This window comes from Oryzias latipes, chromosome 15 (assembly GCF_002234675.1).
Source record: "Oryzias latipes chromosome 15, ASM223467v1".
In the NCBI taxonomy this organism is placed as follows: Eukaryota; Metazoa; Chordata; class Actinopteri; order Beloniformes; family Adrianichthyidae; genus Oryzias; species Oryzias latipes.
This window is the reverse complement of record NC_019873.2, coordinates 8,106,652-8,132,334: the sequence shown is the minus strand read 5'-3', so window position 1 is coordinate 8,132,334 and position 25,683 is coordinate 8,106,652. Positions and strand designations below refer to the sequence as shown.

Here is a 25,683-nt window from a genome sequence, read left to right as displayed (position 1 = left end):
AAGCCACTGCTTTCACTGTGACCTCATCACATGCATGTAAGCTGCTGAGAAGAGACTAAAAGAGGTAACATGAAAGAGGGAAACCAAGAGCCTCTACAAATTAAACATGACTACACCAAGAGTTCTGGGCTGATATTATTCACCACAGTAAAGGCTTGACACGAGCACTGAAATTGCAGAGAATATTAGGAAGTGGGTTGCAAGGGGCAAGAAAGAAGGATGAAATGAGTGATTTTAGAGATTTAGTATCAGGAACTGGTGCCGTTGGACCCAGTATGCAGGAACGGGCTTTGTGGCAGAAACTTAACATTTAATAAATAAACTTGAACCTCACAAAAACCCATGGATCAAAGGGTGACTTTTATACTAAGCCTAGAAATGTCCCTAAAAATGTAAACTAAACTACACATTTAGCCTTTATGTCTTTATTAAACCATTTATTCCCAAACTCACACAGACTAGGAAGTAGCAACAGTTGCAGTTTCTTAAATAATCACTTGAGTCAGGTTGCGATTTGAAAAAAAGTCAGCTTTTACACCAAAAGTTCTGTTTAACAAGTTGTTTTGATTTGATCAGAGCTCAAATCTATGCATTATTAGGAGAGTTATTTTTTATTTTTATTTTTTTTTCCATTACTGCAAGGTAAATGGACTGAACAAAGCTTCCATCTTTATCCAAACCAATTTTCTGAGTGTTGCTGCAATGAGTACAGCAAGCTTCAGTTGACACACATATTTCAAGTTTTACTTTTGCCTCTCAAAATGAAGAAATGTTAGTGCAATTACAATAAGGAAGATCTACTGTTCAGCGTTTTGGGTACGCTGGGTTGCTGATTCTTCACTCCATACATCACTCATCGTTTAATCCTCACTCTAAGCCAATAGCTGCAGTCCTCACTTTTCTCACAGCCAATCACGATCAGATTCTTGCCGTTAAATTCATACAGGTTTGTTTATCCGCATTCCAGACGTTTCGCTGGCCCACCTCTGCTCCGTTTACCTCTTGGCTCTTAGCTTCAGTGTGGTCTGGTCTTAAGCAATGTCTGGGCTCCGGGGTCTCTTCACTCAGTCCGAGGTCATACCAAGCCCAGAGCCCAACCACCAAACAATACAGATTATTCATGCTCAATTCCCGTTTCTCTATTAAATCTTTCAGTCAGACTTTCAAGACCTCTTCCTAATTTAAAGGGATATCAGAGATTATCTAGCCGAGTATACATATCCATGCATTGAAATCTCAAATATTTGGCCTGTTTGCTTCTACAAATAACTGACAGTGGACCAACGCTTAACCTTCCAAAGTGAATATTTAGAAGGTGTCAGGAGTAAAACCTTTTGTCCCTTTTTCTTCTGCCTTTGGTCGTTTTGCTCATGTTATTGAGTTCAGGTTCTCTTGTTTGCAGCTCTTCCTCAGGTTGTTAATACCACAGATTGGGGTATTAACACCCCAGATTGGGGTATTAACACATTACACTGACCAAGTCAGGCTCCCATTTTTTCCTATTCTTGAGTTAACTTTAAAAAAAAAAAATCTCAAGTCCCGCATCTTTACTTTTGTTGTTCTCAAAAGCCTATAAATGGGAATATTTTAACTTAATTTTGTTATTTTTAAAAAAATAAAAAAAGTGTTTTTACCATTTATAAATGTGAGATTTTGTGCAGTAATACAGTTTACTGACTGAAGTGATCTGGCCCTGCGACAGACTGGCGACCTATCCAGGGTGTACCCTGCCTTTGGCAGCCCTGTGACCCCAAAAGGGACAAAAACATGTTTAGAAAATGAATGAATGAATGAATGAATGAATGAACGAACGAACGAACGAACGAACGAACGAACGAACGAACGAACGAACGAACGAACGAACGAACGAACGAACGAACGAACGAACGAACGAACGAACGAACGAACGAACGAACGAACGAACGAACGAACGAACGAACGAACGAACGAACGAACGAACGAACGAACGAACGAACGAACGAACGAACGAACGAACGAACGAACGAACGAACGAACGAACGAACGAACGAACGAACGAACGAACGAACGAACGAACGAATGAATGAATGAAGTGATCTGTATCAAATTGGATTCTAACAATTTGGATTGGTTATTTTTTTCTCTTTTTCCCTTGGTTGGCTTCTTGCTCTTTTTAGTTGCAAACTTTCATATGATAAACCCACCATGTTTAAGCTGTTAATCTGTACTTGACTAGTCTCTTTTTTATAACTTTTATTTAAGTTATTAGGTGGGTGACATTTATTTCTACCCTAGTTTTTTATTGGCTGTTGTACCTACCTGGGCCAACCCCATCTCATCCCCCCTCACTTATCTATGTAGAGTTGGTCTATCAACCATTCTTGTTCAGCCTGAGCTGGTTCTAACCCATATGTCGCCTTAACAGATTGTTTCTTGTCTGTTATGTTCGGTGAACGCAGAACCACCTTTTAGATTACTTTTTTTTTTTTGCCATGTTTGAGTTTTTTTTCTTAGTCCTCTTTAGATTATCACTTTGGGTTCTGACATGTTTCTTTTTTAAAAAGTTCATTTTACATGTTTTATTTAGGTGAAATATTAGCATTATTATTTCATTGAGAAACCTTGCTTCCAGGTGCTTTGTGTTCACTCTACACACCAGTCATCAATTACACCGTCTCTCAGAACCAGTCCCTCAATTTTCTTCTCAGCCACTCACAATCATATTTTCGCCTACGAGTTCACAGATAGCTGTCTCTCTTCATTCCAGACGGTTTCTGTAGCTGTACTCCACCTCGTTCTCCACCTGAAATGATGCATTGGCATCATCAGGCCCTTAAGCACCACCAGCAACTGGACTCTTCTATGGTCTGAGCTTATCCAAAGAGATGGGTAAAACAAGTCATAAATAAATAAATAAAATAGTACTAAAAACACAGTACTCTTGTACACTTGCATGAGCGCAGCTTTTATCAAAAAGGAAACAGTTTTTCATTCAAGTTCTCATTCATTTTTCAAAGACTTTGGCAATAAATCCTTAAACAGGAGAGACAGACAGGGTCACCGAGTTGCCACACAATACCCAGATTCTGTTGAGAAACAGCCGTACACGCCTGCCTATGTCGGACTCACGCACACATCCTGCAGGAAGTGAAGATGACCACAGCGCCAACAGACACACAAGTGGCAGGAAGTGGAGCCACAGAAGGAAGGAAGAAAGACAAGGTGAGAGAAACACACCCTTTATAAATCACACTGTTTGATAGGTGTGTGTGTGGGGGGGAGGGGGGGGTGAAGAGAAGAAAGTAAAAATTTGGTTATGTAACACTATGTGGCATTTGGGTAAGAGTCCTTGTAAACAAATGCAGCCACACACAGATTTATGCATTTATGCATCCATAATAAAGACATGCAACAGTGGGCGATGACTGTGAAAATGTCTTCTCTCAGTGCATCCCCCTCCCCTCCCTGTTCATAACACACATACATGCAAAAAGGGTTCCCAGCTTAGAGGCGTTTCGTGGGGGAAGACTGCCACTGGAAACCGGGAGGATGAAATGAACAAACAGAAGTGAGGATGTGCATGCCGTCCCTGTAAAAAACAGGCAAACAATAGAGCGATGCTTCAATGGAAATGCTGATGATGGAGGAATGAAATTCATTTTCATCCCCCCCAAAAAAAGAAACCAAAAATAGTGAAACAAGCGGCTTGATGAATAGAAATTATATTAAGTGAAAACTAAAGAAGTCAAGGTATTTATTTATTGAAAAATGTGTTTTATCGGAAAAGAGCAACAAAAGAGGAGAAATATAAGAGAAAAATGTGTTAAATTAACCAAGAAAAAGAAACAAAGAGAGAAAAAGTGCCAGCTCTGTCACTTTGTGACGTGTCTTAAAGGCCTCAGATTCTCATGTTTATTAATGGAACTGAGATATGACAATGCTGACACAAAGCCTGTTTACAGGGACGTGGCTGGTTGCAGCCAGGTTGAAGCTATTTAGCATGCAATTCTGCAGGGATTTATCACACTGTGCCCATGTCGGAGGCTGCTCAACTTAATACGGGAACACAGCTTTTTGTGTGCTGCATTTGCATTTTTCGCTATCTTTTGAGGCATTAAACTGGCATGCAAATGCTCAGAGACTTAACGTGAGAGAAATGCAAGGAACAACTGCAGGACCATGTTTGAAAAATTTTAGCAGACTGCAAAACGTCAACAGCTGAGGAAGCCTTGTAGTCAACTTGTGCAACAATAGTATATATGACAAATATTAATAATTAAAAAGTAATTGAGATTTTCAAAGACAACTCTGCATGCACTGCAGTGACATTCCAGTAAAAATACTGACAAGTCATTCTTACACTTGATGTCGATGTTACTGAGTGGGTGTAACCCTGGTGGGAAATACGACTGCATATGAGAGTTTCCCTGCTTGTCCTGCGTGATGACATCACCACGCTGCGTGCGTTAGTGCGTTGCAGGGTCTTGTGACTGAGCACATACAATCAGGACCTATGAAGCAAGCTGTAAGAAAATTGCCAGAAGGAGCGAGTGGGAAAGTCTCTGGTGTTTTTGCTGAAGGAGCTGACCACTGGTGCCGACTTGTCCGGATACGAGCATGAAATGAAGATGAAAACTACAGAACTGGTCAGGTGTTTTAGATGGTGAGCTAAAGCCCAGGACCCAGAACCAAAAGCCTGAACTCGCCTTACCTGTGAACTCTGGTAGGAGGCTTCTTACAGCCGCCCACTTTCCTCTACTCCAGTCCCCTTGCTACTCAGTTACTCAGCCATTCACACATCCACTCTCACAATTCCCTTCCTGCACTTTGGATAACCCTCTGTTGGACACCTTGGCCGTTATGACTGACTGAACTGTTGCATTGTGCCTTGATGAGCCGATTTCCTGAATTTGAAAAGAGAACGGGTCTTTACAAATGGGAATTATGTTTTTGTTGTAAGTAATTATTGAATTGCCATTCTATTTGTGTAAATGTCATTTGTGTGTTTTTTTTTTTTCCAAGACATGGTGCCATCAAATGCATTCCTGTTTTTGTCTCTTTCTCCAATCCAAGAGTTGAACCAGACAACTTCTGATCTAGCCCAGTGCCTCTGTGTCTACTACCAGATGCCCACCCTGTGTTTATATCATTGCTGCACAGATAAGTTACAGAAATAAACAGAAGGAAACACTTTGAACTAAATAAACCTTTTTTCCAAAAAAAAAATCAATCTCTCTTTGCATTTTTGCCTTTAGTTGTTACCTTAAAAACATTTTTTAAACAATTGGGGCTATTTTAAATAAACCTTTTCTTTCTTTGTTGGGTTGCACAGTGGCATGGGTGTCTTTAAATTGCCCCCAGGTGAGTGTGAAGCACTGCAACAGACTGGCGACCTGTTCAGGGTGTACCTCGCCTTCTACCCAACAGCAGCTGGGATATAAGCTCCAGCAATAATGTGACGCCCCATAAAAGGGATTCAGCAGGTTCTGACGATGGATGGATGGACCATTTTTGTTAAGTAATTATCCTCCCTTATAAATTTGAAAAGGGTCCAGTATTCCCAAAACATGAGTAAAGCTCTGTTTTCAGATTACTTTAAAAGAGAGAAAAGGTACAGTGTTTGTTTTGTCAAGGAGCAATTTTCTGACACACACAGGACCCACCCCCACCCCCGTTTTGTTGCTTTTTTTCCATAAAAAAACCAGAACCAATCTATGGGTTCACCACATTTACACCACAACTCTAGGGAAAGTGATGACAAAAATCTTTAATCCTTTTTTAATCCTTAAAAAAATATCCCCCTCTACTAACAGTTTGCCAAAGATCCCACAGGCGTGCCAGAAGACAAATGGTAAAGTAGCCTGTGGTCAAATGAAAATAAAACTTTTCAGTAACATGGTAAAGGCACCGTCATGGTTGGAGTAACTCTGCTCTGGATACAGCCCCTCATATGGGCTGGTTGTAAAAGCGCAGAGGCTTCAAGGGCCCTTTGTATATAGTAATACTTAAGATCACCTATTTAATCAAAAGATTTGACAAGGGGGCGGGGCTAAAACTACTGCGTTAATCACAGTTTATTAATCACAGACAAATTGGTAATTTTTTGAATTAGTTAGTTAATCTAATTTTTAATCTATATCTATAGTCATGTTGTCAAATATATAGCAGGGGTCCAACTGTTAACTTGCATGAATTTCTTACATAAACATTGGTCTCGGTGTCCCTGTACGTACCACAAGCCCATCGCTGCTGTGACTTCATCAGTGTGTGACTTTATAGTTCTTTACAGAATTAACCCAAAACACTGATATATTGCCACAACTATTAGCATTTATCTAAAGGATAAAGCCTGACGAAGTGTTTGTTATCATAAATTAATGGACTACACAGATCGCATCGGATTGTAAAATGTGGAATAAGGTATGTCAATATCCCAGAAAATCACTTTGCTTATCTTTAAATAATTTATTTGTAAATTATGGTGGAAAATATGTATTTGGTCAGTGACAAAAGTTCACTTCAATACTTTGTTATGTACCCTTTGATGGCAATGGCAGCAGTCAAACGTTTTCTGTGAGTCTTCACATGGTTTTCAAAAACTGTCACTGGTATTTTGGCCCATTCCTACATGCAGATCTTCTCTAGAGCAGTAATGTTTCTGGGCTGTTCCTGGGCAACACAGACTTCAACTCCTTCCAAAGGTTGTTTATAGGGTTGAGATCTGGAGACTGGCTAGGTCACTCCAAGACCTGAAAACGCTTCTTACGAAGCCACTCCCTTGTTTTCTCCTTCTTGTACCTTGCTTGTTTGTAAGTGACCAAATACTTGTTTTCTACCATAATTTACAAATAAATTCTTTAAGACTCTGTGATTTTCTGGATTTTTTCTTCCTCATTTTGTTTATTATACTTGAGATATACCTATGATGACAATTACAGGCCTCTCTCATATTTTTTAAGAGGGAGAACTTGCAGAATTGGTGGCTGACTAAATACTTTTTTGCTTACCATTCTTTATTCTATTAATTATACTACAATTCACAAATATGTTACACCTAAATTTTATTTCATTATTTCTTTCTTAGTGCGCACAATAAAAAGCACATCAACATTTTTTTTATTAAAAAAGGTCTTTTTCTAATATGACAGAGTTATACATATTTATGGTGTCCATCCATCCCTCCCTCCCTCCCTCCCTCCATCCCTCCCTCCCTCCCTCCCTCCCTCCCTCCTTCCCTCCATCCATCCATCTTCTGAACCCGCAGAATCCTTTTTGGGGGTGACAGGGTTGCTGGAGCCTATCCCAGAAACCTTTGGATGAAGGCAGAGTACACTCTGGACAGGTCGCCAGTCAGAGGTAGAGCGGTTGACCCCCGATTGGAATTATGCAGGTTGGGTTCCTGCCCTGCCTGCCCCCTTGTCAAAGTGTCCTTGAGCAAGACACTGAACCATTCATTGCTCCTGGTAGTTATATGTCAACACCAGTGTTCCGCAGTGCAGCCGCATCGGTGTGTGAACGTGTGTGTTCATGGCTGAATTGGACAGTGATCATGAAGCACTTTTGGCCTTTTAAGAAGCGCCATCTAGGTATATGCCATTTACCATTTGCATGGAAACAAATACAATTATAGTCATACTCTGTTTCTTAAATGCTTTACATTTCCTATTTTATAATATTTAAAGTAAAACATCTTCAAATTTTACCAAATTTGGCCCTTCTTTGAAAGAATTTGAATGATCATTGTCTGATGTGAAAAGTTTTACATTTTCTCAACTTTGTGCTTTATCTTTCAGTCTTTTCCCTCCAACATGTGTGTGACTCTTAAGAGTTGCAATAGAATATGACAAGAATTCAGGTAAGCCTAACAAGCATGGTAACAAGTTCTACTGGATTCTGTTATTACTCTGTTTCAGACGGGACTTTCTGATGAATGTTTGAAGCTGTCCATCCACACACCCACTACAGTCTAATTTGACACACGCACCTGCAGAGCACAGTTTGCCTCCAGCTTTCCTCCACCTGCCTGGTGAGAACGAAGCGAGTCTTTCCTCCTCACATTCTCGCCATCCCTCGTCCACGCTGATGCCCCTGCCGGGAAGAGGGGGAGGTGTGTTTGGAAGATCTAGGCGAAAAAGATTCAAGTCTTTATTGAAAGATCATATGGGTTGACTGAGGAATCCCATTACTTTTTGATTAAGTATTGATCCTGAGCCGACCAAGTATTAACAAGTAAGCTAATATGGACTGCCCTTTGGGACCAGTGGCTTGGAGTGTGTGCACGTGCACATGAAGAGCGTGTGGCCTTCTGCGTGTGAGTTAAACAATAAAGATGAAGTGAGAGACAGAAAGAAGTTTGAAAGTGTGAAAGGCTGAGCGAGTGGGAGAAAAAGAAATTATCACAATTTAGTCGGACAGAGAGAGACGGTTATTAAAGTCTTAGATGTCACAGAACCCAAAGTGAGGGGACTGTTGACGCACGACAAAAGAGTGGAGGGAACTGACGTGTCAGCAGGTCAAGGGGAAGACAGAAAAAGGAAGGGGGAGAAGTCTTTAGGGCAGCAGGAAGGAGGGGAGACGAGAGCACCAAAAGGTGAGATTCTCCAGGCTTTAGTGGAAATGTCACTCGCTTACTGCAGCGTGGAGATCAATTCCTTCATTACTCTCTGCTCCCACCATTACCACGGCATTTCTGTGGTGGATTGATGTCCCTTGTATTACATGCATGCATGCATGAACTCCAGCGTACAGGACTGACTTCACAAAGCACTTCACTTTAGTCACTTTGCTCCCTTTTGAAAGCACTTTTCGGTAGTCATTTGAAGAAATGCATCATTTGGTACCTTTGGGTTTGGGACTCAAATTGGGTTTTAGAGTTTGAAGTGGGGCATCCTCTTGGATTTTTGCGTCAAAGTGATCAAAACCCCACCGCCGCCCTCACCCCACCGTATCTCTTTCTTTTTCTTTGGCCGGAAGATCGCTCATCAAAGTTAAGAAATGTTATATCTTAAAGTTTCACTCCTATCATCTCTTGATCGATTGTAAAAGCCTTCCCAGTGGTCTTTTAATTATGATTTTGCCATTTTTGGCCAAAATCTAAAACCCCATGTCGTTTTTAATGACATAGTTTCTGCAGAGCGGCAGTAGCTCATTAGAAATTCGCCTTTGGCACAGAAAAACCCTGCCCCCTTCCCTTCCCCTCCCCGCAGCTAAAAGCCCTGTTTGCACATTCTGTTGCTAGTTTAAAACCTCACCCAAACTTTAACCGTATAGATACAGGCTGTCCACTTGATGGTCTCTTGATAGACGGTCATTTATCTGGCTTAAAAAAAAACTGTCTAGCGAAAACCATCTTTTTCCTCTGTAGTTTGGAGAAACAGACTTTGAGGTGTTGACTTCAAACACAAATGGTATTTAAAGTAGCTTTAACCAAGAAATTCAAGTCCAATTCTCTCTCAACGGAATATCTTTGGGAAAAATGTGAAAGCTAACATCTGTTTATGCTTTATGAGAATAACAACTAGCTATAACACAAGGGCGTTGAACGCTCATCATTTCTCGCACACCTAAGCATGAGGAGGCCAGGATGTGCGTAGGTGGAGGAGCGGAGCAGTGAGACTTTGGCACGCCCATTTAAGTTTCTACGTCACAAATAGATGCTAAGAGAAAAGAGGTTGTGCTCAAAGCGATGTGTTTTTCTTTCTTGACAAAAAACTAAATAAATAAAAGCCCATAATATGTTCTACTTGGAAACTGCATCTGAGGATTTTTATTTAATTTTAATAATTTGCTTGAAGCCCTTGCTTCCTCCTTCATCAGTAAAGTGCGAGAGGGTATCGTCCTCCAGACGGGGCCGGTTTAATCCATCATTCATTCATCCGGATGATAATTACTCTCTGCAAATATCTTCTTCAGTATATTAGGATATTTTCCGGCCGCTTCTGAGTCAGGTGATGCCATTTGTCCATGCAGGGTCACACCCTTTGGTTATAGCGATTTAAGAACCAGTGGAACCATAAGACAAAGCTAATACCTATTGTTTTTTCCCCAGCAGTTGACATTTGTGGAGTCACACAATCACAATCTCACACTGGCTCATTCCAAACCATTGGTTATCAAAGAGAGTTTGAAAGGGGTGTCAAATGTTTTTATTTTTTTATATAGCAGCAAATCAACATATCCCATGTATACTAAAAGACATGCAGATGTTACAGTATGCAAACAGGAGTGTGCTAGCCTTCTTTGAATGTTTTGATTTGGATAAACAAGTCAACATCACCTAAGATATGAATAGAGACAATGCAGCTATGTCTGCTGCTGATCGCACGTTTTTTCTGAAGAAGTCTTCTTCATCAGAACACAGTGGATTAATAAATGCTCATATTGATTAGATTTTCACTTTGTGAAATCGGTGACATCATATTATTATTATTTTTTTTTAAGTGGTGAACATGGTGTCCAGATGGCTTTTAAAATCCAGGGCACTAGATATCCTTGCACTAAATTATTTTTTTCGTGGTTAGGTAGTAGAGAGGAACTTAAAATAGCCAAATATTTAATTTGCGTGCACTCCTCCTTGTTAGGAATGAGCCATTTGAAACATCAAGAATTATTGAAACTGTATTTGAAATAAAACGGATGGAAAGACCCTTCAACCCTTGTGCTATCTTAGATGACCCCACCCTTACATTGACGTGTTCTCCCTACCATGACAAAGGTGGATAAAGGTGGAAAGATTTCATGTAATCCATGGACACCAGTGAAGATCACAAATCATTGAAGAAAAATGGTTCAGCGCACTGTCTAGTGGGTCTAGATGACCCAACTCCCAATGTTAAAGTGCCTAGGATAGCACAAGGTTTACTGAGCCATGTCTGCATTTATTGATGATTTGTGGGCAGCTGTGGTGCAGAGGTAGAGCTGTCGACGGCTGATCTGACGATTGCAGGTTCGATTACTGCTTTGTGCACCAAAGTGTTCTTAGGCGAGACACTAAACTCCACATTGCTTCTGGTTGTTACAGGTTGGCGCCAGCGTGTCAATCAGTGGGTGACTGGGACTGTGACTGTAAAGGACTTTGGGCCTTCAAAGATGGTATACGCCATTCAATAACTTTCCTTTACTAATAGATTTTGGCTTTGTGTGTGTGTTTTGATAATCACATCAATCAGCTTTTAAAACTTCTTTGTGTTTTTTACATGGGAGATTGTCTTCTCCACAATATCCAACATTCTTTTGTGGGCCTAAATATTTTACATATTTCTGTTCTTGCTTGAAAACAATCAACAATTGTACCACATCATGAATCACTAATGGATTTTTAACAACTTTTTCAAGTTCAAAGTGAAGTCAGTTCACAATTCATGGCTTTTGTTAAAGCAAGTTCATTTTCTTTTTCTGGATTCCAGTGATTTGATGACTGCATGACAAATGAAGAGTATTGTCAACGTAATGTGCTGCTTTGGATGGTCATTTGGAAGATGAAAACGTAGAACAATATTCCAATGAAAATCCTACACATGCAGAAGCATTGTGTATGCAACACTTTAAACTATTTGGATATGTCAAAGCGTGTGGTGTGTAATCAGTCATAAAGATTAAAGCTTACTGCTAGTAAACAGTAAACTGAAAGAAACTTGTTTGAATGCTACAGAGAAATCACAGGAGTGAAAATAATCACAACTTATATACAATGCTTGAATTTTTTGAAAAAAAAAAAAAGAAGTTTAAGAGACCAAAGTTTATTTTGAAGTACTCTAAATATAATTTATGACAATTACAATGTGGTGATTTATTCTGAAAAGTGACCCTATTCCAGGAGACCCTCTCAACCACTCAGTGTGTGGGCCTTAGGACACGTGCACGCTTTTCCTTTATTCCCTGCCTTTGGTTCTATCGTTTGAACTTAGAGGGGAGGAGGCAAACATGCTAACAAATCGAGTCAGACACTAATCAGGCTGCAAGTCATGTCACTGCAAAACCGGGCAGGAAGAGGGAGGCCTCACTTTACAATAAGTATAAATTTTAAATCTCTGAGGGAAAACTTTATTTTCACAGTTTTTTTTGTTCTTTTTTTTATCATTGCAACTTCCAACATGTTTGCACATCTTAAGAAATAACTGTATTTAATGCACTGCATGGTGCACCGTCAATGAATGGTCAATTTTAGAACGTATGTCACATATAAGGTGCACCAAACTATAAAATGCATTAAGTGAAAAAAAAGACTCAGAGATAAGTCTTTCAGTCAATCAGACTTTATTAATTGCATTCACAGTATTTCTAATTCTTGTTTGTGACGTACTACAACTTAGCCACCTTAGTATGTTCAAAATACGTGAGACTCCCAACCTTGTTTCAGAATCAGAATCGGAAATACTTTATTGATCCCACACGTGGGAAATTTGTTCGTTGTTTACAACACATGACAAAACAGACTGATACCGCTAAAACAAACATTACTGGGACTACGCTAACTCCTAACCTTATTAGGAACACGTTAGAAAATACAGTCTGTTAGTCGCGTTGTTTGGTACAGCGCTGTGTACCTCTCAAAATCACTTCCACATCCAGAATTAATACATATATATGATGCTCCAGAATATAAGAGGCACTATTTTTGTTTTTTTTAATTCAGGCTTTCAAGTGTGCCTTCTAGTGTGGAAAATATGGTTGTTACAATTGCCTTTTTTATTTAGTTTCGTTTGTATTTGCATTTATTTAACAAAGGGATAATGCATATGAAAACAGTGTGAAGTGCTCTAAAAAAGAGAAACACTGTAAATTGCAGGATTATAGCCTTAGCTCATTTTCCTCCTCTGTCCCCTGCAGACCACTGCCACCCACCGAGAGACCCTAAATAAAATAAAATAAATAAAAAATTACATTATTAACATGAAATTACATGAAATAAAATGACATAAAACTAACATAAGATGTTTTATTTGATGATGTGGCCTATTTCTGCTCCAACTTTGTGTCATTCTTCACCGTATAGTTTAAACAATTTTGAAAAAGCAGCAGAATCACAAAAATAAGAGTACCTAAGAACATGAGGCAGACTGAACTTTATAGAAAAACTTGGCTATACCATGATGTAACCATGCAGGAATTGATTAAAAAGAACCTTGTTATTTGCAACAGAAGCTTGTTAACAGGCAGGCACTTTTGAAGGAAAAGGACAAAGCTCTTAAATGCTATAAAAACTATAAATATGTAGGTGTATAAAAATGTATGAGTGAATACTGACAGCTGAAACATACTTAAAAAAAAACATTTATGCACTTTAAATAATTGTTAAACTGTCAAGAAACTTTGTAAATACTAAATTAGATGGAAAGGTTGAATGCAGCCACAAAAGAAAAAAAAAGCAGTGAAGCTGGTAGACTAAGAAGCATGTGTGTGTGTATATATATATATATATACACACACACATTCTTCTTATATATGCTCAGAAGAATTTCCATTGTGGGATAAATATCAATTATAAGTATCAATTATATATATATATATATATATATATATATATATATATATATATATATATATATATATTTTGTGCTGAAACCAAAAAAGAATTATTTTCAAAAGAATTAGCATTGGCTGTGAGTTCAAACAGCAACAGTTAGGGAACAGCTAAATGATTTCAAGCGAGCTGACCAGGTTTTGTCCTAGCATCATCTTTGGCAAACCTCTGGAAAGCTGGCCTCTGCAGTGACATGTCTTACGTGCATCTCAACCATCACACATCCCCATTCAAAATCCAACACCACTGTCACACCATTGTCTAAAAGCTCATTTATGTTTTCCTTTATCAATCATCTGTTCCTGTTTATGGGGGTCAACACCAAAAAGAAATATGCATGGCTTTCCTTAGGTGGTGCCTATTGTGTTATAACTGGACTTAAAGGGTCAAAAATGGATGTCAAATGATCCAAAGATTGAAATCTCTATCCGTCAATTTTTTTAAACTGCTATATTCAGCGTCACTGGGTTGCCAGAGCCAGTGCCGGCTATCGTTGGGCAAAGGTGTGGTACACCATGGAAAAGTCGCAAGTCTGTCGAAGGCCTCAAAATCGCCAAGTGTCTGGGAATTTTCCCGACTTGTTTTAAATTCCTGTTTTTTTACATCCAACAGTAAAAAAACAAAAATGCTGTCGAAATCTCTTTTCTGCACTACTCAAAATTCTTTCATTTGCTATTTTGAAGGGTTGTTACATTTTTTTTTAATTCATTTGTATTTGTGTCTTTTTATAAAAGTTAATTTTTTAAATATTTTCTGCTGTCCTGATGCGTTTGTGGTGCTTCAATAAATCATCATTGACTCACATAAAAACACTGAATGTATTCTAAACTGTTCTTAAAATTAAAACCAGATTATTGTTTTTTTCACAAATACACCTGTAAAAGGATAAAAACATTGTCAGATGTGTGGTTTTGCGTGTTAACAGGTACATTCCACGATCGGAGTATAAGATGAGCCTTCTAAAAGATGCATCTTAAAGAACTCTTTAGTTTACAGCCTAAAGTCCTATGAGAAACTCAGGATCTTGTGAAACTTTAAATGAAAGATTTTACCTAGGTGAAAAAGTGGTGCGGAGCAGCAGCTAGCTTTAATCAGAAGCTGTTTTGTGATTGACAGGAGGGCACAGCTTGACAATAACATCTACCAGTGGATTAAAATGAGCCACACTTGATTGAGAAACCCATCATACCTGTGGGAGATTCTGTAAAAATAGATTAGATCTTATGCAACAATGCCATATATTCACTTTTTGTGTGAAAGAAGAACGCCACTGAGGCTGTTGGAAGAACGAAAAACTTGTTTTTTTTGTAGTGTTTTGGTTGTTTTGTTTTTGTTGTTGTTGTTTTTTGCCATCATTAAGTTCACAAGCTTGTTAATTAGTGTAAAGGTTTAACACTAAAAGCTTTTCCTCGTGCCACCAGACTGTGACCAAACAAGGTTTTGAACAGTCCGATTTGTTAATTGCAACTCTATTGCAGTCCACTGACTACAGCCTGAGGAACTGAAAAAAGAAATATCTTCTGTAAGTTGTCAATACTTAAAGAAGATATTTTTTGAAAATGTTTAGATTTTCAAACCTTCAATCTTTGGCATCACAGTTGTGCTCACAAGTTAGCTGTTAGAAATTGTATGTGTGCATTCAGGCAAGGATACTCCAATGGGCTCATTTTAAATGAGCAGGAAATGATGAAAATGTATTTTCGTTTTTCTTTGCTTTAACACTCGGGATGATTTAAGTCTCATCATTAATGTCTACAAGGAAATCACAGCTGTGTCAAACAATCACCAGGGTCCTGACTCCTTACTGACCGCACCCAAATGGCACTCGCATGCGGTGTGCAGGTGATACTTTAATGCCCGTAGAATGTCTAATTTCCTAATTTCTATCAGTCAGGTTACAAGCATGGAGTGCACAGAGAAGGAGAAGCAGAACAATGCAGTCTATGATATCCAAAGCAGTCAGGGATGCTCTAATCTGCACATTGGGGAAACTAAACTACCCGTTTACGTAGGGTGAAACAGAACACAAGAACCACAACATCTGGCCCAGGACTCAACAGTTCACCTGCACCTTAACGCCAGGGAAACTCCTCTAAAAACAGTAGCGGCACATACTGGACAAAGTCTTCTTTGTCTTGGGGGAGCAAAGGCCTTAGTTGAGGTAGAAGACTGATGGCCTAAAAAAGGAGTCATGGTAACATCTATGTCATAGTGGAGACTGGTTCTTCCAACAAAGGTCTTAGACAAGTCCTGTCTCTCAGTCCCATTCTGACATCTACTTGTTTCCCTTTTTTCCTTATACCTCTAAAGCTCCTTATAATCTGAACAATCAATCTGAATTGACCCTTAAAGTCCAGCTGACCTGAAGAACAGAACCCTGCAATACAGAATGTTCATGGCAAAGAATCTTCAACAAAATATTACTCTGTGCTTTTTAGAAAAAATGTATTTATTTTGTTTTCTTCTTGCAACATAATTGAACTGTTTGGGACACACCAGAGTTTAGGTGAGCTTTCACACCTGATGAGCACAGTGGACCGTCAGAGAAAACCAACTTTGGTCATCACACAGCAAAGAGAAAAGGCCTCTTTTTACAGCCTTTGATGGTGTGAACTTGTCTTGGCACTAAGAATACACTTATAAAACCAGGACTTTAATTCACGAATAGCTCTGATTATAAATATTCGGTTTTGATCAAATATCTTTCATGTTCAAACAAAATGTTTTTCTGATGAACACGTCATTTCACATATTTCTTTATCTATAGCTTTCTGTTTTAAAGGCCCTCTTTTGTTGTTTGACAGAAACAATTAACTTCAAAGTCATAAATATTACATGCCATCATTTATTTGTTCCTTTTGCTAAGCAGCTTTGCATGTTTTATCAGTGTACAGTTCTCTACATTAAAGAAGTTGCTTTGTTAACATGAAGACGCTTTACCAAAACAGAAAAAACAAAAAAATAAAACAATGTACCTTATAGTCCAAAGCACCTTAAACATTGATTAATTCTGGTTCTCTTTACTGATGTTGAAACGATTTTCTGAGTTATATGGCACTCTGTCAAAATTTTGGTCTTTTTTTGCAAGACAAGGTTGAGTGTTATTGTGAACATGCTAAAGCGACAAACATATGAACATGTCTTTTTGGGTGTTTGTAACAAGGTTGGTAGTTAGCGTAGTCACAGTAACGTCTGTTTTAGTGCTATAAGTTTTTTTTTTTTTTTACATGTTGCAAATAAGATTAGGAGTAACAGGTATTATGAAAACACTAACGGGGCTAACATGTCGCTTGTTACAAACAAGTTCTACAGTTACTGTGACGCAATCAATAAAATCTGATTGACTGACCAATGAACAGACTTATCTTTGACTTTTTTGTCTCCTGTAACGCTCCTTATAGCATAGTGAGCCTTACATATGACAAAAGTTTGTATACAGACCATTCATTGACGGTGCGCCTTATTATCCAATGCGCCCTATAGTGTGGAAAACGGTACGTTTACAACGTTTTTAATAATGCGCCTTCAAGTTACCACTGTCAGGGTTAAGACCTTTCCCTAACAAAGAGAAGAACCACACAGGAGATGAGAATTTTGTTAGACTTCTGCAGAAGGAGAAGCCCGTCTGTCATAGCCCAAAGCTGTCACAGAGGAGTTCTGCCTTCCCAGTGTATCCAGTTTGGTTTTATTGGTGACCGTGGATGATAACATAAAAGTTGGTCATTCAATCAAGCAGTACAAGATCGTCATATCTTGTATAGACAGCACTTTTCACGTCATTGTTTTCTTACTGAAAGATAGAACTGAGACAATCATATTATGGTGATTATAGCGTGTCAGAAATGATAATTACGTAACCCTTACAACCATTCTCAATGAAAAGTCTACAAATACATGTGAATATAAGCGTTTCCGCATTAAAAACTCTTGAATTTATGCTTCACTACGCAAGCTTTACGTACAAAAAGTACATTTAATGCAACCCGTTGAAAGTTAAACCAGGTGAGCTTTGACTGATCGGGGACTCATATTTGTAAGACCTATGGATGGTGTCATTTGAAATTCACTGAAATCCGTTTGAAAAGTGACCGTGAAGGAGAAATTAATAATTGCAGTTTGTGCCCGACTGGAATTCTATGACACCAAGTGTTTCATATATCAGAATAGAGCTGTGAAAAAAAAGAACTTGGTGTAAGAGTCACCAGATATGCATCGCTTTGACATTTCACACCAAGCCTCTTCCAACTGTGAGCACATGCGTCAGTGTCGGGTAACGATGGTACAGTGTGAACACCGTGTGTCAAAAGTGCGATCAAGACCCCGCGTTCTTGAACACGCATGCTTGATGTTAGCAATTTTAGAGACAGGCATTTCATTGCCTGCCACTTTCTGCAGCACAGATCTTCACTGTCAAAGTGTCAAAAGCAATCAGTCATTTCCTGTCACTGTGAAGCGGATCAGCAGATCTTTTTGCATTGAATAAACACAGAAAAAAAAGGAAATAAATCACTTTAAAATGTTCAGGCCGTAGCCTGAGTGAAATCCTCAGCGCTCAAAGTAAACTCGTAAACTTAACTCCAACACTTTTCAAAGCTTTGATATCACCTGCTCCTCTTTCTTTTTTATCTTCTGTCCTCCAGCCACAGTAAATAATTCATTTTTCATTAAAAACTCATTACCACTAAAAACCCTGCATTTATATTATCACGGAGTGCGAATGAAGGCAGAGGGAACAAGTTTCTGTGTGTGTGTGTATGTCTGTGTGAGAGTGAGAAATAATGGAGTTGAAATATGAGGCAAAGCCATAAATAGATTGTGTGCTCTAATGTGATTGTCATCCTGCGGTTGCTCTTTGTCTGCAGAGAATGCAGAGTGATGAGTCCAATGAGAGGGAGATCAATGAAAGACACAAAGATGGAGGGAGGTGGAAGATGAGTGAAGACAGAGCGAGTGATGACCAGCTTTTTTAGATTTGTGGATCACAGAAAAAGGTGAACAGCTTGCCCAGAAAGTGAGCACTTACGAGCCCCGCTGTTTCATATGCAGATCAGCTGGTCTGATATTATTCTTCACTCTTTAGAAGCTTAGGTGTTTGTTTACTCACGTCACATTCCCCTCTCCCTCTGCGGACCTCATGCTGGACATGTGTGTCATCAGCACTTAGGATATCTGTTCAAATGTCCAAACATCTTTAATTTTAATGTTTTTCATCAACATGTCGAAGAAACCAGCTTTTCTCTCCATGCATCCCATTTGACTTCAAGCTAGGAGCAACAGTTGCATGTAAATACATGAGGATGAAGTACTTTTTGTTTTTGTATGGACATCAAATCTCCAAAAAAGCAAATGTAATTCAAAAGGATTTCATCTTTTTTTATAGAAAGACACTGTGACTTCTCTGGGTTACAAAGCACCATTTTTTTTCCTCAAAAAATATTTAAAAAACACATCAGTGAGTCACGAACACACAGTTCACTGCAGTTTGGTTTCATTTTGCACCAGTTTACAACAAATACAGGCGCTTTGTGGAAAAAAAAAAAAAAAATATATATATATATATATATATATATATATATATATATATATATATATATATATATATATATATATATATATATATATACATTTTAATACATTTTAATTGTTATGAATTTCTTCTTTTCTACGCTGTTAATTATAAAAATCTGCTTTGAAACATTCAGAACCTTTAGTTCTGAACCATTGACTGTATCTGAGAACTGGACTGAGTGAAAATGACTTACTTCTGGTTCCAATGAAATGAAGTCGATTATGTCACCATGTTTCGCAATTTGGACATCGCCATATTGGAGTCATCAGTAATTGGTCTGAGTCAACATTTCTACTGCAGCCACTCCCCAATCAGGAGTGAGCTTGTTGAAAGTCCATACACTTTCCACTTGATAGGGGGACACACGAAATCTATCAATCAGATGAATTGAACGTTCAAAATGAGACCACCTGCTATTACTGAGACGTGATTGACCAGAATGAATATAATGAATAGAGAGGGTTAATAAGTACATTTAAAAAAGAAAGCAAATAAAGAATGGTGCATAGCTGTTTATTTTTCTATAAGTCTGTTTGGCTTCCTGGAATCAGCAGGTACTTTATATGTGGAACATATAGGAGGGGCAGAATACAGTCAGAATGTTACAGATTTTTTTTTTTTTTTTGTCTGTTCTACAAAGGATTTTTAAAGTGAAATAAAAAAATGAGAATGTATTAAGTTGAACTTTCTTGGGTTAAACTTGGCATTTAGAGAAATTAATGTAGGTTGCCCACAACAAAAATCGAACTACATGGGGTTCTTGTTCTAACAAAAAATGAATAAAAATATTTGTTGGCTACATTTGTGTGTCTAATTATTGAGCTGTAAGACTCCCGCTGCAGAGTTTGACCATGCGCAGATTTGGCATTTGCCTCGTCTTCAGGTCGCTCAATAAAGAGGTATGATTACTCAGATGGGCCACAGGTTTAACGCTCTTCTCCCCATTGACTTGATGAAGGTTTTAGTCCTGTTAAGAAGCTGACACACTTCATTAGAGAGAACATTCCTCTATTGATTAAACCATTCCAGGGTCTGGCCTTTCCTTCTCAGGAAGGATCTTCTCAATAACAAGTCTCCCATGCGCTCACACAAACACAGAGCTTTGTCTACAATCGCACAAGTGTACACATCCAAATGGAGCAGATGTGACAACAAGGTGGGTCAGGAAATTAGACGTTTTGGAAAAAACTATTCTCTGTTTATGTGTTTGTTTGTATTTTTATTCTCAAAAAGGAACTTTTTTAAGGTAGAAATGATGGAATGTTTTAAAAAATAGCTCTTTCCTGAAGTTTTTTTCTAAAATGTAAATATTTTTTTCAGAAGTATTTCAATGTCTTAGTCACCTTATGGGTGGATACTGGGTGTCTGGGTGTTGAAAAAAATGGCATAGCAGTACGGGTTTGACCCACAGGAAATGTCAAAGTTTTAGATCCCTAGGTAAGCCCGTGGAGGAAAAATATTCATGCACATTTTCTACGGGCATGCTACGGGCGACAGGGTGAAGCGACCACTTACACCACCTGCAAAGGTAAGTGTAAGTGTGGCTCCGTCTAATTTCTGAAAGGCACACTTAAGCTGTAGAGTCAGAGCTTATGGTTGATGCGTCTTTTTTTTAATTCTCTTTGTAATACTTTGTGATTCATTCTGAGAAAAGTGCTATAGAAATAAAGATATTCTACTCTATTCTATTCCTGAGGTTGTGAGACAGGCCTCTACTGTGTTGACTCTTCTGCTATCCTAGGCACTTTAACATTGGAAGTTGGGTCATCTAGACCCACTAGACAGTGCGCTGAACCTTTTTTCTTCAATGATTTGTGATCTTCACTGGTGTCCATGGATTACATGAAATCTTTCCACCTTTATCCACCTTTGTCATGGTAGGGAGAACACGTCAATGTAAGGGTGGGGTCATCTGAGATAGCACAAGGGTTAAATGAACTTCCACAGGCCAAGTTCTTTGTTTTCAATATTTACTTTCCAAATGGATTGTGACAAAAAAAAAGTATATTATGATACAAAACATATAAATATATTATGAAAATGTTAAAGTACGGTCAAAATTGCTACACTAAGTTAACAAAAGCAATGCACATCAACTACGTCCAGTGACGTGCGGTGAGGTTAATGGCTGGTGAGGCACTGACGTCATCAGTCAGATTTACAAACATATGAACCATACTGATTAATTTATTCTCCATTTGATTGACAACAGTTAAGGTGTTTTGTTTAAAATATCATTTCAACATGTTTTTTTTCATATACAAAACGCAGCATGGAAAAAAGCACAAACATTATTATCGTCTTACCTTTACTTGTAACTAAAGTCCATACGCCGCTCTTTCGGAAGAAAATGACTTGCCGCTTGCTATCACTTATTCTATTATTTTTTTAGCGTCATAATCTCAAGGCTCACCGGCGCCCCCTAACGTGAGGCACGGGAACTTCTGGCCTCACCCAGCGGCTTTTTCGCCGGCGTTTAGCGCTCAGCACAAGAAACACGTCCCTCACATACACTTATTTATAAAAACAAACACTGTACATCATATACATCTGCAAAATATGCAAACTCAGCTCATACAGTACAAGTGATTGAACCGACATACAGAGAGACAGCAGTACCGTCTGACTGCATAGGTATTGCGCAATCCAAGGTGAGGCTCAGCGGGCTGGTGCCTCATCGCACGTCACTTCTTAGTATCTGAACGGCAAATGCGGAAATTCAGCGATTTTGAAAAGAAAAAACACCCAAAATTGGTACATTTAAATGGAAAATGACTGCAAAGCACAAATTACTGATTAAATATAATAGTTGAATTTATTTTTTCTCTTTTCTTCCCATAATGACAGGTGAGGCACAGCCTCACCTGCCTCTCCTGACTGCACGTCACTGACTACGTCATATATCTCAGCCAATAGAACTGCTGGGCTCCTAAGTTGACCTATTCTACAAATCTGTTTCAAACTGGGTACAATGTTTAAATGGCTGTTACAGCAACTAAGGACGAAGTAGGTCAGACGCTCTATGTCGTATGTATTTTTCATTCTTTTGGGGGTCAAGGAGCCCGATAATGATGTTCATGTTATACTTGAAGGCTCCTTGCACATAGCCTGACCAGAAATAAAGAAATTAGACACATTGCAGTTTGTGATCCATCCTACGGGCATCCGACAGGCACTTACGTATTACTAACGTATGAATAAGGCTTTATGTCTTCAACTTAAAATGCATTAGCAGATAAAAGACTTCTAGGAAAAAAAGTCTCTTTCTGATGAGACACTTTTACTGATTGTTAACAAAACTCATAATCTCTTTTGTGATCTCTCGCACCCATAATGAGCAAGGCAGAGGGCTTTTATTTGAAGCCGGTTTATGTCCCTGCAAATAGATTTGGCCACCGCTGTGCACATCCACACACCGGCGTGCACAGAAGGAAACTCACTCATCAAACTTTAAAAGGTGTCGGCTTGCCCTGTGAAACCAATCATGTGTTTAACGACGCAGAAAACAAACTGTACCAGGATAATACTCTGCAGAACCTCACAGCACAACACTGACGGAGACATGCTGTTTAAATGGGAAGTAGCCCAAAGCTAAATGAAGGAAAATTTGACAGCATGCCTTGTAATAGCAAACATAGAACTATAAAGTGGGCACATGGCATTGAAAATACAGAAAAGTACATCATTCATTGTATGGAAACTTTACTTCTTAATGCTATTGGTCACTATCTGGTTTCAAGCATGTTTTCTTTTAATGGATTGAATGTCATTTAGTCTTTCCTGTCATCGTTCCAAACTTCTGATGTGGTTGCATTTTCCCCATCAGCACCAGCAAAAACACGATCAAAACTTTATTGGCTTGGTCGCTGCTAATTTTTATGAATTTGGCTGCTGATACAGCTTCATTTAAATCAATAGTCATTTAGTGAATTATGTTTTCATGCCAAATTTGATGAGACAAACACTCCCACCCATGCAGAGAAGCTGCTCCCGTCTGGTCAGGCGCCAGCTAATAATAGCTAAGTAATAACAAATTCTACAGAATGCAAATATGAACTCCTTTCAGATGTGGGCTCTGAATTTTGTAGATGTAACTATCTGTTTGAGGCAGATGCGGAGTCTTCATTTGATTGATTCATTTTTAAGTGTTTAATTATGCACAATTTATAGCTTATTGTCTGGACAGAATGTTGACTAAATATTATTTAAAATATATGAGGAAAAAAAACATGTTTTTCTTTTGGGTTTCTTTACAGATTAGTGCAACATAAATGTTTTAATGCGACAAAAATCAGAGTGGCTTAAAAAAAAGGCAAATTGAACAGCATATTTAAAATAAAAGTTCAACTGCAAATGTGGTTTATGTTCTCTTTTTACTAATTTGATTTTTTTTTAAATTCACATTTACTGATTTATATCTCTCTTTTAAAGTGTCTTAACTTATCTTGTTATTTTGCTCGCAAGTGGCCAGGATAGGCTCCCCGTGACCCCGAAAGGGAACAACAGGATTAGAAGATGAACAAAAGGACTGAAATGGTTATTTATTTGTTTTAATTTGATTCCTTTTACATTTTATTTGTTTGTAACTCCAGTGTTTTCCTCAGAGGGATCCTCCATGTCAGTGAACGGGGTCAATGCAATGGGATCTCCCAGGACATTGGGACATTGTATGGGTTTTGGACAAAATATTTGTTTAATGTCTTGTAGTTTGTTGTTTATAATTTGATTCTGTTTTTAATGTAAAGCACTTTGAGTAGCATGAGTTGGAAAAGTCCTATAGAAATAAAGTTTGATTTGATTTGATTTGTTAAATTTGTGTCCAAACAGAAAACAGTTTGTTGTGTCTTTGTTTTGCTTTATTTGTTTCTTATTTTATTGCTTTTATTTATTTCATCTTTTAGAAAAGGTGTTTCTAAAAATGATAACCATTTATTACTATGTAAAAAATGTAGGTAATGTGAGTTTTTTTCTGTTATTCTAGATTTTTGTTTTTCAATGTTACATTTTTTCCAATATTATTTTTTGCCGGTTTATCGCTCTGATACTTTTCTGTTTTTCGTTCTAATTTTTTTAGGACTACAACAGTTGTAGAAAAGCAAGAAGATAAGGAAACATCTACAACTTGCATTACTCGAACACGCTGGTTCACTCTAAGAGAGAGAATAGTAATATAAGGGATTTATTTGGAGTATGCTAACAATAATGAGGATTTGTGATGTTTTTGAGATTATTTATGATGAATTACGAAGAACTTAATGATCTTTGTCTGGGGTGTTTTTGTGTACTTTATTGATGGTCCTTTCTGGCATCATACCTCAAGGTTTACAACAGGCAGACACTATTTTCTGAAAAACATTGACTGTAACTAGTTTTTCTGCTTCAACACAAACAAAAAGAAAACAGCTCATGGCACATAAGCTAAATGTCCATGGCACTGACACATTGAGGCTTTTTTTAAGAAAAAATAATTAGAACAAAGATCCCCCTTTTTTTTCAAACATGAAAAAGTTAAAACAGAGATCGTCCGTTCAAAAAACAAAAGCAAATTAGAATGGCGATCATCCAATTATTTTCAACACACAAAAATTATAACGAAGATCACTCACTTTTCTTTTCCCAATTCTAAACTAAGATCATGCTATTTTTTTATTTAATTGAACGCAAATGAGAAGATAACGTTTTTCTTTATTTATGGAATGCACTATGCTTCCATAAAAAATGGTAGTGGTAAATATTAAATTATGTCAAAATATTTTAAATGCATTATAAATGTTGACACTACTGACATTACACATTGAAAAGAAATCATTCTGTTATCTGTAAGTTCTAGTTTCTGTTCTATTTTTGTCTCGTTATTTCTTGTGTCATCGCTGCACTTTTGTTTTTTGTTCACTTTTGGATTTCATTTTTTTATTCGGAGGGAAGAAGAATGACAGACAAAAGTGTCAAAACATACAAAAAAAAGACAATACTGTTTTAAAAAGATCTAAATATTGCAGTTCTGTCATTGTGAGATGTTTAATAAAAAAAAATGTCATGTCATGATTAAATATACTTAGAAGAGCAGCACCAATGGACTAATTTGAATACAGAGTCAGTCAAAATAAATGAGATGTTTAAACTTCATTACTAAGAAAACTAAGGGGTAAAAACATCAACTTTGTTGTCACGTTTTTTCATGTCTTTATACAAAACAATCTGTTAAATGCTCTTAACCACTGCATGTGATGCTAGAAATACTCTTTAATGAATTCAATTAGAATGGACTAGAATTAGATAGCATTGGTGGACTGCACTGGATTATACATGTTAGCCATAACAGAAGGATAAATGGCAGATCAAGTTTAAATGCATTGCCTTTAACTACCTGAGTTGACCTTTTGGGTACAACATTAATTTAAAAAATTTTATAGCAACATTTTTTTAGCTACTTTTTATTTGACAGAAGAAAGTCGTATAAGTATCCCGTGAGACAGACTGGTGACCTGTCCACGGTGCCCCCTGCCTTCGCCCACAATTGGCTGGGATAGGCTCCAGCAGCCCTGTGACCCCGAAAGGGCATAAACAGAAGAAGAGGAATGAATGAATGAAAAATCATATAAGTAACACCTTG

General features: G+C 38.0%; 1 protein-coding gene across 1 annotated transcript in view; it reads right to left on the bottom strand.

Annotated features, from left to right (window-relative positions):
• The window catches only part of LOC110016570, a 98,565-nt gene that overhangs the window by 27,172 nt on the left and 45,710 nt on the right, over positions 1 to 25,683 (bottom strand). The window contains exon 2 of the mRNA XM_020709830.1: positions 7,964 to 8,067. Within this exon, the coding sequence (XP_020565489.1) occupies positions 7,964 to 8,067 (104 nt within the window). The remainder of the gene's footprint in view (positions 1 to 7,963; positions 8,068 to 25,683) is intronic.